General features: G+C 50.4%; 1 protein-coding gene across 5 annotated transcripts in view; it reads right to left on the bottom strand.

Annotated features, from left to right (window-relative positions):
• The window catches only part of SUFU (SUFU negative regulator of hedgehog signaling), a 125117-nt gene that overhangs the window by 28766 nt on the left and 79459 nt on the right, over positions 1 to 16892 (bottom strand). For 3 of the 5 annotated variants that reach the window (XM_043597386.1, XM_043597388.1, XM_043597389.1), the window contains exons 4-8: positions 15876 to 16018; positions 14855 to 14940; positions 14506 to 14578; positions 10775 to 10931; positions 8829 to 8940 (exon numbers count right to left, since the gene is read on the bottom strand). In XM_043597386.1, the coding sequence (XP_043453321.1) occupies positions 8829 to 8940; positions 10775 to 10931; positions 14506 to 14578; positions 14855 to 14940; positions 15876 to 16018 (571 nt within the window). The remainder of the gene's footprint in view (positions 1 to 8828; positions 8941 to 10774; positions 10932 to 14505; positions 14579 to 14854; positions 14941 to 15875; positions 16019 to 16892) is intronic. The other 2 variants (XM_043597390.1, XM_043597387.1) reach the window with 1 other exon arrangement.

Raw genomic sequence — 16892 nt, 5'->3', positions numbered from 1 at the left:
AGAGTGCAAGATGCTTTTTGCATTTTGAAACTTTTGAGTGCTTTCAGTCTGCCAACACCTTTTTCTTATTCCCTCAAAGGTTGGGGACACCAGCTTCATAACTCCCATCTGCCAATTCGCCTGGTGTTCTGGGGCACAATGCATGTGGACCAGGCAGTGTGAAATCATGGCTTTCCATTTTCTCATCAATGCCTGTGTGACTCTACTCTGATAACCATTTTTTTTTTTCTTGAGATGGAAGCATAACAGAACTGGAGTAAATCTTGCTTTCTCTCTGTGTTACTGTGTCCAAACGATGGGGCTTAGGTTTTCTTCTTGTTGCTCCAAACAGAAGTACAGAAAATAAAGTCCTTTTTGCTGGTCACAGCACTGTGTTGCAAGACTCAGTTCTTCTTGCGTTTCAGCCTATTTTGACCCCGTTCCTTAATAGTCTGTGCTGGTATAACATACTTCTCCTTCTAGATTTTGTTCAAATTCTTCAAGAAATCTGAGTTAAGTAAGATTCTCTACATACCTGTACTGGTCCCTGGAGGTATTACACCTCCTTTTAGTTTCCAGGGGACTAGTCACAATGCTAATAAGAGGGGCCCTTTACTGAGTGCAGACCGTGGTGCCATGTCCCCGCGAAGACCCTTTATATACTTTGCTTCCTTTCATTTTCATGGCAACTCTGTCAAGAGGTATCCTTTTCCCCATTTTACAGATGAAGAAACTGAAACTCAGAGACTTAAATAACTAGCCCAAGGTCACACAGTGAATGAATAATGGGCTGAGACAAAATCCCCAGGTCTTCCTGACGCCAACTATAACAACCACAGTATTTCTCCTTAAGAACTTCCCATCCGTTTGAGTGGGCTTTCGTTCTGGGCTTTCAAGGCCACAAGGACACATCTATTTTTTTCCCTGAACTCTTAAAAAAAACAAACAAACAACCTACTTCCTAGAAGCCAAGGCAGGGCTTCCCAAAGGGTATTTGATGGCATCTTAGTTTCAGGGAAGCTCCTGGAAAAGCAGATGTGGCAAGAGCCGGATGCAACACACTGAGTCTCAGGTTAGAGACCTAAAATGTCAGCACTTTGAAGACTCTGAGGAGGACTGCAGAGGGCAAACCAGCCAGTTTCATTTTATGTAAGCCAGCATCTTCCAACCTTAGTCATGGAACCCCCTTTTACTTAACACCCAACAAAACCCCCTAAAAGGCTGTGAGGACCCTCCATCTGGGGACGACGGGCCTGGCACTGCTCTGACAGGGCACAGGGTTTTCCTTCCTGATCTCGCTCTGCCCAGATGCTCTCTTCCAGCACCCTATCACTTCCACTCCATCCGTCTCCACTGCTGGTCAGCATCAGGTGCACAGCCGAGTGGCCCTCACTGTTCCCTTTATGCCAAGATAGTTGCTCTCAGGAGACCTGTCGGGCAGTTACCGGCTGCTAACCTTCAGCTCTCAGCCCGGTGCTGGGGCAGCTGAAGTGCCTCTACATGTCCAGGGCTGCCTTGGTGCCAATTCTGTGATTTTCAGTGAGAATAGGTTATCCTTTCCTTTTGCTGGACGGGGTGAGCTGTAACAGCTCCTACAATATCACTTCTTGGACTTTTATTTATGATTCTTTTTAAAGTTTAGAGAGTCACAGAGTCCTGGCAGGTTCATTCCAACAGGCAGCAGTCTTCCCATCCCACTCCTCGGAGACAACCACAATCCTCTCTGTAGGCTGACTCTTTTGATGTTTTCCTCGTTATTTCTGATATACTTTATTTCTTTCTACTTCCCGATATTCCCCTCTCAGGTTTTACCTATTGACTTCCTACTAAGGAATATGAGCTTTTAGCTCTCTTCTGTCCCCTACTCCAGCCCTCCCACCTTCCCAAGAGAACTGTATCGTAAGTTGGTTTGGATCAGTATAAAGTGTCTACATTAGTATATGAAACCAAGGCTGTTTACATCTGAGCCTGTTACAACTATGATGTCTACTCTTAGTAAAGTATACTTCCCTGGTGCAGTTTTCTATTTTCCTTGGTTTTAACAACAATCTTGGTTTTCTACTGTGTTTATTGCTAATTAAATCCTAAACTACCAATGGTCTAGAGATTTCCCCAAGACACTCATATACATCAAGTATTTATCAATTTTATCTCTTTTATTAAATTTTATTTGAGAGAGAGAGAGAGAGAGAGAGAGAGAGAGTGAGCGAGCAGGGAGGAGGGACAGAGGGAGACAGAGAGAATCTTCAGCAGACTCCACGCTCAGCCCGATGCAGGGCTCAATCTCATGACCCTTGGTATCATTACCTGAGCTAAAATCAAGAGTCGGACACTCAACTGACTGAGCTACCCAGGTGCCCCTAAATTTTATCTTTTCAAAGACCTTCCTCCAGAGGTCCTTCCAAACTGGCTGCCTTCCATTCTTGCTGCACAGCTGTCCTCACCATCATCCTGGTGATTCCCCTTGCTTCTTTCCCATGCTGGACCCCATTTCCTGTACCCCACTTGTATGCCTCACTCATTCTGCTGGAATAGTGAACAGAGTTCACTGTATTTTTGGGCGTGCTTTTCTCAAAGAGTGCCCGCTGACCTGCTACCCTCATGGGTTTCAAGGCAAACTAAAATACCAGCTTTACTCTGTACAGTGGTGTATAAACTTCCGAGGCCTACTTTCCAGTTACTTTTTCCTATGATTGGCAGGAACCCACTCCACTTTATCCTCTTTTAAAGGCAGCACCCAAGTGGTGAAGAGGCCTGGCTCAAACAATCCAAGGTTCAAATCTTGGGTCTGACAATTATTCCCAGCTTACTGACCCTAGATAAGTTATAAAATCTGTCTAAGCCTCCGTGTTGTAATTTGTACAAACGGGGACAACAGCAGCCCACAACACGGGGCCTGGCACACGGCAGTGCTCAATAAAAACTGCCTGCACAGCCACAAGAACCTGTCCAGCCCAGGATGCTTCCTGTAGTGGGAACAGCGAGGGGTGGTATATGGGACAGCTTAGATGCACACCTCGGTAATTCAGGAATTGATCTAAATCTTTCCATTTATTTCTTTACCACCTGTCTATGTAACACATTCTATATTTATGCTTCCCACTACATAAGGTGACTTTTTACATATCCTAAAACACTCTCTGCTTCCAGTGTCAAGAGAGATTCCTGATTTCTAGGACTGTATAGTTTATGGCACATGCTCTGTTCACCCTACCCACACTTTACAGACCGACAGAACTGTATCCATATTTCCTCTCCACCCAGGTCTCTTCAGATCAAAAAGTCTTAACTTTTCCATTTAAGCCTAAGGGTACTTATTGGTCATATTCTATCAATGGCAGCAGGCATGGAAAGGAGAGCAGCTGAACCTCTGAGGCTCCCTTTAGCCACAACCCCAGTCCCGTGACAGTGGTGACATCTGCACTGGCCACACGACTCGGGGCCTCCCCCTTGGAGATGCCCGGGAGTGGGAACCAGGGCATCAGAGTTGGCAACTATTCAATAGTGAAGCGGGTTTGGCATGTGGAGCCCAGCCCAACCTCTGGCTTCCGCCTTTAGCCTGGGAGATTATTCCTTTTGCTTTCAGGCTGCTGATGAAAGCTCTGAACTTTCCAGAGAAAAAACCAGCTGAAGGTCCCCCTTCAGGGCAGGATTGGGACAGGGTATAGGTGTGGGGTCGGAGTAAAGGCACTAGTTCACCTCCACAGCTACTACTAAGCCCAAGGCTGTATCACCTGGTAAACACCAGTAGCCAAATGATAAAGAACCGTATTTTCACCGTGAATACCCCAAGGGCAGGACGTGACTGATGGAACAGCGGGGCAGGGTGTGACCAAAGAAGAGTGAGTGAGCAAAATTGCCATGATGGTGAGGGGATTCCTTCAGCAACCATTAACTCCTCTGGGCACCAGGGACCCCCGCCCCCTTGCCCAGCCCCCCAACTTGAGTGGGAGATGAGGATGCCTGCTTTCCTGAGTGAGCCCACTCTCACCAGAACGCCTGGCTTTCTGTTTTCTGAGACACTGAGTCATTTCCTCTCTCCAGCTCTCACCTTCGAGCCTTCCTTTTCCCTTCCCTGGAGAAGTGACTCACTGCTGAAGTGTTGGGTGACACTGAGGATCAAAGATGGGCGATAAAAATACTCCTGATTGTGCAACTTGAAGAAGGGGGATGCAGTGTAGACTGAGGATTCAACACGCTGGCCATGAACTCTGAGGCCACGGCTCCATGTCTCTGGGATGGTGGAGCAGAGCAAGGAGTTCAAACACCAATCGGCCTGGGCCGGGTTTGCTGTGGGGCCCCTTGTTCTGTCCTCTCAAATGTTTGTCTCTGAGAAAGGCACACAAAAGCAGGCACTTAGCACAACATGCGTGGATCACAGAGGCCTGGGCCCTTCCTCCCATCAGCCCTGCGGAGCCTGGCTGGGGCCCTGTGAGCAGGGCTGTTTCTTTCTGGGTTTTCTCCCCAGTGAAAACAACCGTACTTCCCCAGCGTGGGAGTGGTGAGGGAAGCCAACGTGACAGACTCAGGCTCTGGGCTGGCCGCTGCACTGATGTGATGGATCCTTTGAGCAGGGTCACCCACAACTGCCCTGCACGTGAGCCCTGCGCCCCGATGGCCCAGCTGTTTTCCCGGACCGAAACTCACCTTCCTTCACCCGATTCACTAGATGCAAACTAGATATTTTCTTCTCCTAGTGAATCATCACAGACCTCATAGGGTGAGCAAAACAAAACACAAGTTTCTCTAAAGGATGACTCCCTGGCCAGGTTATAAGCTATTCAAGATGGGAACAGAGGCAGCAAAGTCACTCCGTCCAAAAGGCAAACAGATGGGAGCAGAGACACTCATAAAAGTGGGGAGAAATATATGTGCACGCGTGTGTGTGTTGGGGGGTTGTGCAGTGGAGACTGTCACAACCAGAGAATTCATGCTAAAAACCTTAATCTTCAGGAAATTAAGGCAAAAAAGCAAAAATGAAAAAAAAAAAAAGCCTTAAAAGCCGCTGGCATGATCCCAGAAGACTGAGAAACTTGGCTCAGAAATGATGGTTAGTTTGCTTTTTAAAGATGCCTCAACTACAAAGTGGTTTTCTCACAGTCAGGAACCTTCCCCTGCCAACACATATGTACACACACGCATGAGCCCTGCCCTTCTGTGGGAGGGTATGCGACCCAGAGAGCTTCGTAAAGGTCCTCCAACCTCAGTCAAGTGAGACCCTGGCAGAGAGAGGGGGAGGTCCTGGAACACTGCTGCAGGTTCCCAGCATCAGAGAAGTTTATGAAAATGCAAAGCTCCCCACCCAGTGCACCTGACCACACACATCCTCTGAGTCCCTGCGAGAGGCTAGGGAGCAAAGTCCAAACTCCACAGAACAGTCTAGGCAACCTCAGACAGAGAAGAAGCCCGGGGCCTCTTTTCCCCCTCAGGTCCCTACCACTGCCGGCAGGCACAGTCCTTAAGCCAGGCTCTCAGTGGCCAAAAGGAGTTGCTTCCCATGCTTCCCAAACTCACCCGGGGAGGGCAGTGGGAAGGGAGGCGCCAGTGAGCCGAAGGAGGCTTTTCTCAACTGATCATCTTGGGAAAAGCCAGATACAAATTTCACGGCTGGAATGCAAGGGTTGTGAAACCCTGAAAGAAGCCCCAAAAGGGGCCAAGGACTCTCCTTCCAGGAAGGCGGTGGGAGGAGGGCTGGCAAGCGCAAGTGGGAGAGGAGCAGGTTACCCAGAGGGGCCTGCCTTTCTGGGAAGCAGGAAGTAAGGTCAAAAGAAAGAAAGGAAGAAAGAAATCCCCTAGCCCTGAGGTGGTAGAGGGGACAGAGAGATAGGGTTGGTTTTGCTTCTGAACATAAAGAAAACTAGGCTTTGTGTCAAAAAGTAATTCTGGTATAAACGAGCCAAATATGATACAGCTCGTTATCTCTGGGATTTGGAAGCACCGAACTGACCACATGTCCTCCCTAGAGTTAAATAAGCATAGTAAGCTTCTAACATGGGACTCAGTCTTGTCCTCAGTGTCATGTGAGAGGTTCCTAGTCCTGCTCCAACTAGTTAGATGAGGTCCCCCAATGAGGGTCACTAGTACCTCAGCCTTGTGTGTCCCTCATGCGGTCCCTGAGAATGGGGTAAGGAAGGTCACAAGTAGGGAAGACTGCCCTAAGCTCCACCCTTTTCTAACCTTGGACAAGTTCCTTACTAGCCTCTTTGTACCTCAGTTTCCTCACCTATAAAAGGGGGATAATAAGATTATCTACTTCACAAAGTGACTCAGAATAAATTAAGCTCATGTGGCATAAAGCACTTGGCACATTACTTGGCACACAGTAGTCACTATGGAGACGTCAGCTGCTTTTGGGGTGTGAAAAGAGCAAGGGCTCGACGCCCCCCTCAAGTGGGCCAGAGTTCACACTAATGCCCAGGCTCCATCGGCTCTTCTGAACCGTAGCCTTCTCAGACCATACCCAGACCCATGTGGAACCGGCGCGCCCCAGCCTAGAAAGCCTGACTAAAGGAAAATCAGACATGCACACACAATAAGGCCCACGCTGGTTGTTCCCCCACAGGGAGAGGAGCAAACACTAGTGCCAGCACATTTTGGGCCGGCTTTCTCAGTCGCATCCATGTGGTTTATCTGAAACGGGGTCAGGTCCCAGAGTGGGCAGCATAGATATTACAATCGTGCTTGCTGATCTAAACTGAGTCCATCATCATCGATCGTGAGATAACAGTGAGCTAGAGCCTCGAGACACTTGAAGAGTGTGTTGGAAAAGGTTCTTGGCAAAGCAGGAAGAACCATTTCTCAACCAATTGCTAACAAATTGGTAACTAGTACCGAGAACCTCAGAAGAGACGTTCTGATTCCCTCCAGGCTGCAGATGCCAGCACTTTGGAGACCTGACTGGGCACTTGAGCTGCAGGGGAGGGAAATGACCCCAAAGGGCCAGCACCCCTGATCTATTTCCACCCATCTACAGATAGCCCTTGGACCAGATCCAATGCCCCTCTGCCCAGTCAGGGGTGGGCTGAGTCTGGGCTGTACGTATGCATCCGGGAACCCTGAATCCTTGGGTCCCCACAACGTGTGGAAGTGCAGCAGCTGGACGTATGCCCAGGACAGGGAGCGAGATTTCAAGCCTGTTGTACAAATATAAGAGGGGCAAGTGGGGTGTGTCTCTGCAGGAGCCCCTGCCCTTCTTCCCAGAAACCTGGACCTTCCAGAGTTGACAAGGCCATCTGAACTGAGACAGTCTACAAGTTATAGGCAAAATGCTTAAGCCTTTAAGCCTTCAAGTACCTCCCGGCCTCCCCGCCAGTGCCAACGGGGCCTAGAAGGAGAAGCCAAGCTCAGGGCATGGGAAGGAGCATGGCCCTGGGACAGGGTCCAGACTCGTAGGTGGAGAGCTTCCAGATGCCCCACGCCTCAGCCTGGCCATCTGCTGCTGCCAGGGGAAGATCATGGTGCCTCACGCCAGCTACTTCAAAGCAGATGGCTGGAGAAACCCACTGGCTGGAGTTGAAAGCTGCTCGGAGGTGGCAGTGGAGGCTTCTCCAGGCTCTTGCCAAAAAGTTCAACCCGCCTGGCTTCTGGACGGCAGATTCACCAGGTGAGCCATCTTGGGCAGCCAGAGTAACCAGCCCTCCCTCCTCCACAATCTGCTCCCAGGTTGAAGCTTTGACTTTAACCAGGCAGGCCTCCCCTGTTCCATCCACGTCAGCTCCTTCTCCTGCTTGAAAGTTCTAGGGCACCTTCAGGGTCCGTCTCATGTTCTTCCTCCTCCACGAAGCCCTCCCTGACTATTCCAGATCATGCTGACTTGTCTTTTCTGTAGACTAGTAGATCACTACCACTTCTGGGGATCATGGATGAGCAGATGGAGCTAGAATTCAAAGAGGTAGCTATTTCTAACTAACTGCATCTACACCCAGACTCACACCAACTTCAGTTCACGCACCCCCAAAGGAAGAGCCTATATCCTAGGTGGCCCTCTGGGCCCTGAGCTTGCCACACAGCAAGCATGTAATAAAGACTTCTCAGAAGAAGGATAGATCACCCTGGTCTTGCAGGAGTTCTGTGCTTCCCTTTCAGCCCAGGGTGCAGCAACTTCCTCCCTGGCAGGCAAGGTTTCTGCTCTGGGCTGCCAGCTCCCAGGCAGCCCTTGCCAGCATCTATTCCCTACAGCTTCCCTGATTCAAAGGGCAGAAGGGGGTGCCCAGCTCCAGCCCTGCCTACCACTTATCACCTATCAGAGGAAGAGAGGTCAGCAGGAAGAGGATCTGACCTGTAGGGGTGGCCACAGTCTCTCCCAAGGGCTATTGGGGCCCCACGACAGGCAGCAGAGGCCTGCAAAGGACTTCCCTTCCCTTCCCTGGGCCTCATGGAAGGGAGGCAGGAAAAAGGGCCTCAGCAGCAGGCATCCACTATGGGGCTGGCCAGACAGGGAGGCCCCTGGGGCTGCAGCTATCAGCCGGAGACCAGGCTCCAGGAAGGAAGGAAGGGCAACTCTGGCCGAGGCCGAGATAAGGAGGGGAGTCGTGCTCAGCACAATGGGCTCCCACAAGGCTGGGATTTTGCCCCAACTTGGCCTCCCGTCTGCTCACACAGCCCATGTAAATATTTACTGATGTTTATATTTCTGGTCCGCTAGGTTCCCTCTGAGGCCCTTTTATGACCCACAGATCTGTGTGCCCCAGAGACCCTGGGCCCATCCAACAAGGGCTATGGGCATTGTTCTCTCTCATGCAAGCCCCAGGGACAGACCCTTCAGAACAAAACTTCCCCCCACTTGTACCAGCCCTGGAACACTGCTTTCAGGAAGCTGTACTAGCCCCCTCTGTGGGCAAGGAACTTACGGGGCCCGGTCGTGGGTGAAGCCGTTCTGCCGCTGAGGGTTGATTGGCGGAAGGACAGGTTTGCTGTTGATCTCAAGTCCTCTCCTCAAGGTCTCCCGGATCTGCTCCGTGTCTGCAACAACACCACTAAGCTGCCTCATGGGCTCCTAACATCCCACTCAGAACCTGGCTCTGCAGACATGCTGGGGAAAGGCCCTGTGAAGCCCATGAGCCCACCCTAGAGCTGAGTGAGAGCAGTACGAGCACACAGGGCAGATGAGGCACCATGCTCTCAAGAAACTTCTGGTCTGAAGAGTGCCATTCTTGTAGAAGACAACAGGGGGTGACCTTCAGACTTCAGACGGGCACCTTCCAAGACAGGGCTTTTCATTGTCCTTCCCCTTCCTGGGCCACAAGCCCTAGGTTTACCCCTAACATAGCCCCAGACAGTGACTAACAAGGTCTTTGCCAGTGCCCAAGATCACTTAGGGATGCTTCCCACTGTAATGGGTGCCACTAAGGGCTGCAAGTGTCTTGCCATGAATGAACTCTTATATAGTTTCTGGGTTCTGGTTGGTCATATGGTATCTGGCCCTGCCACCCTTCTCCTTGGGCCAGGTCAGTGGGATGATGAAGTCACCTCCCTACCTTGGCCCAGGAACCTTGTCTCTCCATGGGTCTGCCAAGGGCCAGGGGGTGAGAGAGGAATCTCTTGGTGGGACTATTTCTTTGCAAGGTGCTTTGCTGATCCTTGGGATGAAGCTCACTATTCTGGTCCCCTACAGAGATTTTGGTCTAAGACTTACCTCTGCAAACTGCAAACACATCCAAAAAAGCAAATTAATGCTGAGTGCTCCAAGGATGGGCTTAAAGTGGACTACAGAGGTAATAATACTAACTTTTCTAACTGTCTGCCTTGTTACAGTGATGCAGGTACTTGTATAATTTTTAAAAATTAGCCAATCATGAAATTGGCTAATTGAAATTGTGGACAAGACTATGGATCCCTCCTTATACTACCTCTTTCGTCAAAAGCAACTGAATGATTTTAATAACCGCTGACTTTCTCTCGGAACTTCTGATGGGTTTAGCACACCAACAGAACAAGCAAGAAGGCAAAAGGGAGTCAGATATTTGCACCAGGGGTTTAAGTTTGTCCTTTATGGAAAGAGAAGTGCTTTTGTGCTATCACATGTGTAGGTATTTTATTCAGGACTGTGGGTATCTTACTCTTCAAACAATAAGAAAAGGTGGAGGAATTCGAGAAACAAAGTAGAAAAAGCTGTGAACACACATATATGTAAAGGCCTGCTTTCCTTTTGCAGTTTGGTAGGGAGGCCCTTTGCTAAGAACCACAGCTGTTTCTACTGCCAAGACCACCTTGGTGAGCTTCTAACAGGAGAGCCATATCCTCCTTCCCCAAGGCCCTGCTCAGAAGGCAGTGGGTACAGGGTGCCCGGCACACAGCCACTTACACTATATCTGCAGGACAGTGAGGCAGGGAAGTTAGTGGGCTGGCCTCACACTCAGGCCTCTCTCATCTAAGGCCTGGGAGGGCCTGAGGCCATAGTGATTCTTGGGTCTGGCATGGCTTTCAAGCTGGAGCTGGGCCCTGTGTCAATTCCGTGGGTGGCCAATGCTTGTTCTTTTGCACTTGGGTGGACTATGGCCTTTTCCTGTAACTGTTCTGTGGCTTCCACTCACCTCCATGACCTCAGATTGCAAGGGGCAAATCTAAAACACAATGGTCACTGCTCGTGGTGCATCTGAAATACACACAGGAAACACAGGAGAAAGGGCCCAATAAAGCTCTCCTCATGCCACCCTTTGGAAGGCTTCACTTGCTGTTTAGATCCTGCCAGGAAGGGAACTATTGAATGGGCTGCTGTTGTTAGAGACTCGTCCTAGAGAGCCCGAAAACTGGGCCTGGGGCAAGGGGAAGGGGAAGGCTTGGTGGTAGCAGCTACCTTTGCCAGAGAGCCGCCGTGGCTGCGTGCCGATACAGATGCTCCGGCTGTCCTCGTCATCCTCAGGGGGCCGGCTCAGGTCATCCCAGGCACATTTGGCACTGACGCCACTCAGGTTGGAGCCATCCGTCTCGATGCCTTTGTCAACTCTCTCCTGCTTGGAAAGAACCAAAGGGCCAGAGTTCCTTCAGCGAACCGGTGGCCCAGGGTCACCACCACCCTTCTGGTATTTAACGATTCTTGTAGGTGCTGAGCACAGGATAGGTGCTGGAAGAGCAGGATCTCTGATCTTGTTCTGCCCTGGTTACTAACACATGACAGTCTCTGCCAGCCACTGGACTCCTCCAGGGGAACCGGGATCAGGGGAAGCCAGGAAGCATGAAAAGCCCAAGGGAAGCTTCTCCTCTAGCTCAACCTTCCAGTAAAATGACCTGCACACCTGTTTCGGAGCTCTAATTCTGCCCACCTCATGCCAGCCCATGGAGCTGATGCGGCAGAGAAAGGAACTATTTCCCTGAGGAAAGGTACAGTCCTCCCTCTCCTCCCTGGTTAGCCAGGAAAAACCCCTTGTTACTGCTACAGAGAACAGGGAGGAAGCCTGTCAGGTGGGAGAGGCCAAGACTCAGCCCAACTTCTCCAACCTCACACCTGCAGTTTCCTCTTCTAACAGCAGAGGGTGTGGTCACCCACAGAAGCGTCACCAGAGAGCAGAAGGGCAGGACTTCCTCTAGCTGCATCACTAACTTGTTTGGCAAAGGATTCTGGATGGAGTTTCTTTTCCGTGTCTTAGACTGAAATGGGGGCCTGGAGGGCAGTGACCAACTACAGACCCCACCAGAGGCCCTTCCTTTGTGCAGGCCTTGGCACTGTGGAGTCCAAACACTCTCCAAATAGCCTCAAGGAAGAGCTGTACCCAAACATCCCTGGGATTTCTGGTAAAACATAGTTCTGTGATGCTGGGCGTTGGATTAAAGGTCATCTGGAAGGCTCTAGCAACATTGCTTATAAACAGCCACGTGGGCCAAATAAAGCTCCTAAGTGAAAGCACCTCAATAAGAGCCTGCACCCCGCTGTCTGCCTGACCCTCTCCCTGCGGCTCCACAGGCATCACACCAGCCTGCTGCTCAGCCAGGGAGCTATGTGTGGAAACACAAGGAAAGGTCCTTATTTCTTGAGACCAGTAGCAGATGGCCCCGCCCTGATGCCTCCTTTCCAGCGCTACCATCAGCTTAGGTGAAGCTCAGGATTCTTTTTTTTTTTATTTAAGATTTTATTTTTAAAGAATCTCTAACACCCAGCGTGGGGCTTGAAACCCTGAAATCAAGAGTTGCATGCTCTACTGACAGAGCCAGCCAGGCACCCCGAAGCAGGGGATTCTGAGCAGTGACAGGGAGAGGCCGACGGCAGGAGCAGCTCCATGTTCCAGGTAGGAGCATGTGGGCCCTGCTTTGCTCAGGGTAGAGTCTGAGTTTTTCCCTTTCCATTGGCTGCCCTGAGGACACTCACCTAAGCAAAGAGCTGAGGAGGTCTCCTGACTCAACTAGTTCAGCCCACTTACTTTACAAGTAAAAAAAGAAAGAATTAGGACGCGGAGAAGGGACTTCTTTAGGCACACAGCTGGCTGGTAGCAGGGCCTGGAGCAAAGGAACAGGAGCCAGCTTTAAAATGAACTGCCTATGAGCAGGCCCCAGACAGCTACAAACGAGTACAGCAGAATTCCCCTTGGTGCACAGGGCAATCAGGTGAGAAAGCTGGACTTTCTTACCAAGGTCTCCCCTTTTTTTTTAAATTTTCATTTTTTATTTTTAAGTAAACTCTACACCCAATGTGAGGCCTGAAATTATGACCCTGAGATCAAGAGTTGTGTGTTCTACCACTGAGCCAGCCCCCCAACACCTCCTGCTTGCTTTCAAAGACCAGTAGGTGCTCTGGGTCCTGTTGGCTGGTCTCAGCAGAGCCCCAAGACTAGGATGGAGAACTGTTCTTGGCATGCAGAGAAGGACAGGCTGCTTATCCTACTAGTTCAAAGGACCAAGTTCTTTCTTAGTACTTGGCACTTATGACAGGGGCTAAACAGTGGCCCATGTTGGATCCCAGTGTGGCTGCCGAACAATGACATAGGCAAACAGAGGGAAACAAACCTTCATGGTTCCTGGTTTTTGCATAAGCAGAAGCTACAGGGAAACCAAGTATAAAGCAGCGATAACAAAGGATCCTCCCAGCAATTTAAAAACTTCAGTGTTACAGGCACGAGGAAAATAGAGGAGCATCATCTGTGAATGAGGAGGGCTTCTGCCCAAGAACTCACAGGTCTACAGTAAAGAACCCACAGGGACTGCTGGCTGTATGTCTGCCTGCCACCTCTCGTTCCTCCTGAAGGACATGGAGCTCCTAGTGCCTGCCCACGGCCTACCAGATTTTTACAGAAACATAAAAGGTTCAGAGACGGCAATGACCTGCAATTGGTGGGGGGAAGTAGAAGAAAGCGTACACAAGCCAGGGACATTCTTAGTTGTCTGCTGTCCTGTTTCATGAGCAGCCCATTAGGAAGGAAGTTATGCTCTAGGTGGTTTTCAAAATTAACTTGCATGCAAAGAGTGTTTCTTCTAAGAAACCAAAGATGTCACTGCACAGCTGGGTCACAGTGAGTGGGCAACTGCAGGCCTGCATGTATACAGACTTCCTTTAGACATCAAAGAATGCCAGCCTCCCCAGGGGAGGAGCTTGGAGTCTGACTGCCCAAGGGGAAGATGTATCTAAAAGGGGGGAATACGATCATTAGATCCATCAGAATTCCCACTGCAGCTGGGTCATGGGGTCAGTATCACCTGCTCCGTCGGTTATGGGGTGCTGGCGGTGGAGGGGTGGTTCCCTGAAGGGCAGTCTATATTCTTTTAAGAAAGGGGAAGTGGGAGGAAGAATACTGGGCAAGCAATATTGATTTTCTGTAGCTGCTGCTGATCTTTTTTTTTTTTTTTTTTATGTCAGGTGTACTGATGTATGATTTACATACAATAAAATTCATCCTTTTTTTATCCTTAAAAAATGTTTTTTATGTTAGAGACAGAAAGAGAGAGAGAAAGAGAGTGGGGGAGAGGGGCAGAAGGAGAGAGAGGGAGAGAATCTTAAACAGACTGCATATTCAGCAAGGAGCCCGACTCGGGGTTTGATCCCACAACTCTGGGATCATGACCTAAGCTGAAATCAAGAGTTGGATGCTCAAATGACTGAGCTACCTAGGTGCCCATTTTCATCCTTTTTTTTTTTTTTTTTAATGCTTATTTATTTTTTGAGAGACAGAGACAGAGCATGAGCGGGGGAGAGGACAGTGAGAGAGGGAGTCACAGATTCCAAAACAGGCTCCAGGCTCCAAACTGTCAACACAGAGCCTGACGCGGGGCCCGAACTCACGAACCGAATCGCGAGATCGTGACCTGAGATGAAGTCAGAGGCTTACCCGACTGAGCCACCTGGATGCACCCTGCCACACCCCCCCCCCACCGTTTTCTTCCTTTTTAAATGCAAAAAGACACGTGTCAGAGGCAAGTTTCCTGGCCTGAAATCTCTGCTCCCTGTGTGCTCTGCAGAATTCAAGGAACAAGTTGAAATCATGCCGTATTTCTATTCACTCACAAATAAAACTCCTCCATTTTCCCAGCATGAAAGCCAGTGTTATTTGGAAGAGGCCTAGGCAGAATGTGCTAGAAACGTTTTCCTCACTCAAGACATACTTGCAGGTGTGGATCGATCTCAAATATGGTCTCTCCCCTCCGCATGTCAGTTATCAGCCAGGGGCCGCCAGCGCTGTGGACAAGGAAAGGGGACAGGATGGTAACTGAGGGCCTGGGGCTGATGGTCTGGGGATTCAGACTGCCCTGTTTGCTTCCCTAGGCCCAGAACACAGGGGAGCAGTTAGAGGTCAGGGGCTGTCAGGGAGCAAGTCGGTAGGAATCCCTGACATGAAAAATCGGTGCCTGAAAAGCAACGTAAGGGGAAGCCCACATACGGGGTTAAGGAGGAACCCCCACCCCCAGGCCCAGGGAGCCAGGCCCCCACCTCATAGGCTGGGGGTGTACTCACACAGGCACCGTCCGCAGCAGCTCCAAGATGCCCTGTCCGTTCCACTGCTGGGCTGCATGGAGCTCCTCGGTACAGACACCAACAATCTGGGACCCCGGGGACAAGATGCGGTTGTGTGTTAATGACCACTCCCCCCTGCCCCACCCCCCGCCCCAGAAGAACCACCACCTAGGCTCTTTTTAGGGTCAACTCAAGTTGGGGGACCACAGGCAAGATCTGTGGTCAGAGGCTGGTCTATGCAAAATGGGACGGTTTCCTGGCTAGGAGAGAATAGCTGCCTGGCTAGGAGATGGAAGAATTCACAGATGGGGCACTAAGGCCTGACCCTTGCCCCGTTATAATGGGCCAGACTTGTGTCTAGGTGACACAAAGTCTAGCCCTAGACTACAGAGGCAAAAATCAGTCTGGGTCCTCAGCCCGTCCCTGGAAGCAGGGGGTGTTCAGCGAGATGTTCCTGCCGGGGCTATGATCACAGGGAATGTAAACAGAGGAGATTCTGAGACCCTTCAAGCTCAGAATGACAACCAAAGGGCCCCGGAAGTTTGCAGAAAAGCTTCCTTCCTCGTCAGGGGCTGGGCCTTTATGTAAACCTTAAGGGAAACAAGTGAACCTTCACACAGACACCATCATGCCCACAAGCGAGCCCAGGTGCAGCCAGAGTGGAGGCACACCCCTTCGGGTGAGGGCAAGGCCAGCCCGACACTGCCTTCCTGCTAGGAGGTCCTGTGCCTACTGCTGTCTGGGTCTTTACTAGTTCATCAAATACCCACCCTGTTAGCCACTCAACTACAACCATTCTCCAGCCACCCCCACATGGCCCCTTACCTTTCCCCCTTCTCCCATCTCAGCAGGCTAAATCAGACCATCCGACTATACCTGACGAACCATCAGAGGGGACAGAAAATGCAAGAAGACTGAAGGGAATCTCCTGTTCCCTTCACCTCCCCTGCCCAAGCCCTTCTGTCCTACTAGGACTTCTCGCCCAGGGAAGGCTTGAGCCCATGTCCGACCCGCGCCTCACCTGGAGGAATGTAACTACCCCAAAGGGTGTCTGCACGGGCTGCATCTGTGGGTCTTCTGTCAGCAGCATGTGCTGAATTCTTGACTCACTGTTATCCAAAGGGCTGTGCCAAGACACGTGGTCCCCACTGCAGAAGGTGTTCTCTGTGGGAGAGACATGGCGACGCTCAGTGTTGGAGGCCTCGCATCTAGGCCTGGAACCCTGGTATCTGAGAAGCCTGGGCTGGGAAGCTGCCCAGCCTTCCAGGGGAAGCATTCACTCATATGGGAGAAAAGATTGTGGATATTCCCCCAAAACCAAACGTGTCCCTGCTTGCCAGTTCTGCCAGCCTTCAGTAGAATAGGACAGCCTGCTAGTGTGGATGCTCACTTGGCCTGGCACATCCAAAAACTTATTTGGGGTGGGAGGGAGCCATGATCAGGTCTGCCAAAAAAGAATAAAGTGCTTTAGTGTGGGACCACCTGGCCAGAAATCCTCAGGGAGGCTAGAGGGCAGTGAAAGCACTTCACCTTGGAAAAAACACATGCCTGGTTCCAATCCTTTTCTGTGCTGCTGAAAGTGTTCTAAAAAGAACCAACAACTGTGGAGGGCCTTTGAAATTGGTCCCTGGCTTCCCACAGGTAGACAGATACAGGGATTTCTGAGGAACACTGGAGGCTTCAAGTACATGGAGATCTAAATTGGGCCTCACACACCTCAGCAGAGATGTATAGTCTGGAGGGACAGGTGTTTCCATGAAAACACAGACACTGTGCCCAGGAGAAATGTGCCAACATGGCCAACTCACAGCCTCACCCCTGTACTTCACACAGGCTCATCACTTCAAAAAACTGTTTAGGGTACCATAACCACACAGAAGAAAACACCCATGTGGTATGAAGTCACCCCTGACCCCTGACTCTTATGTTCGGCACCCTTCCAAAGGTGCTCTGCATTTACCAGCCTGTGTGCATCTACAGTTCTCTCCACCCCTTATTTTATTTATTTATTTTTGTAATACAAATGGCAGCACACTGT

This window comes from Prionailurus bengalensis, chromosome D2 (assembly GCF_016509475.1).
Source record: "Prionailurus bengalensis isolate Pbe53 chromosome D2, Fcat_Pben_1.1_paternal_pri, whole genome shotgun sequence".
Classification (NCBI taxonomy): Eukaryota; Metazoa; Chordata; class Mammalia; order Carnivora; family Felidae; genus Prionailurus; species Prionailurus bengalensis.
This window is presented reverse-complemented; position numbering and strand designations above follow the sequence as displayed.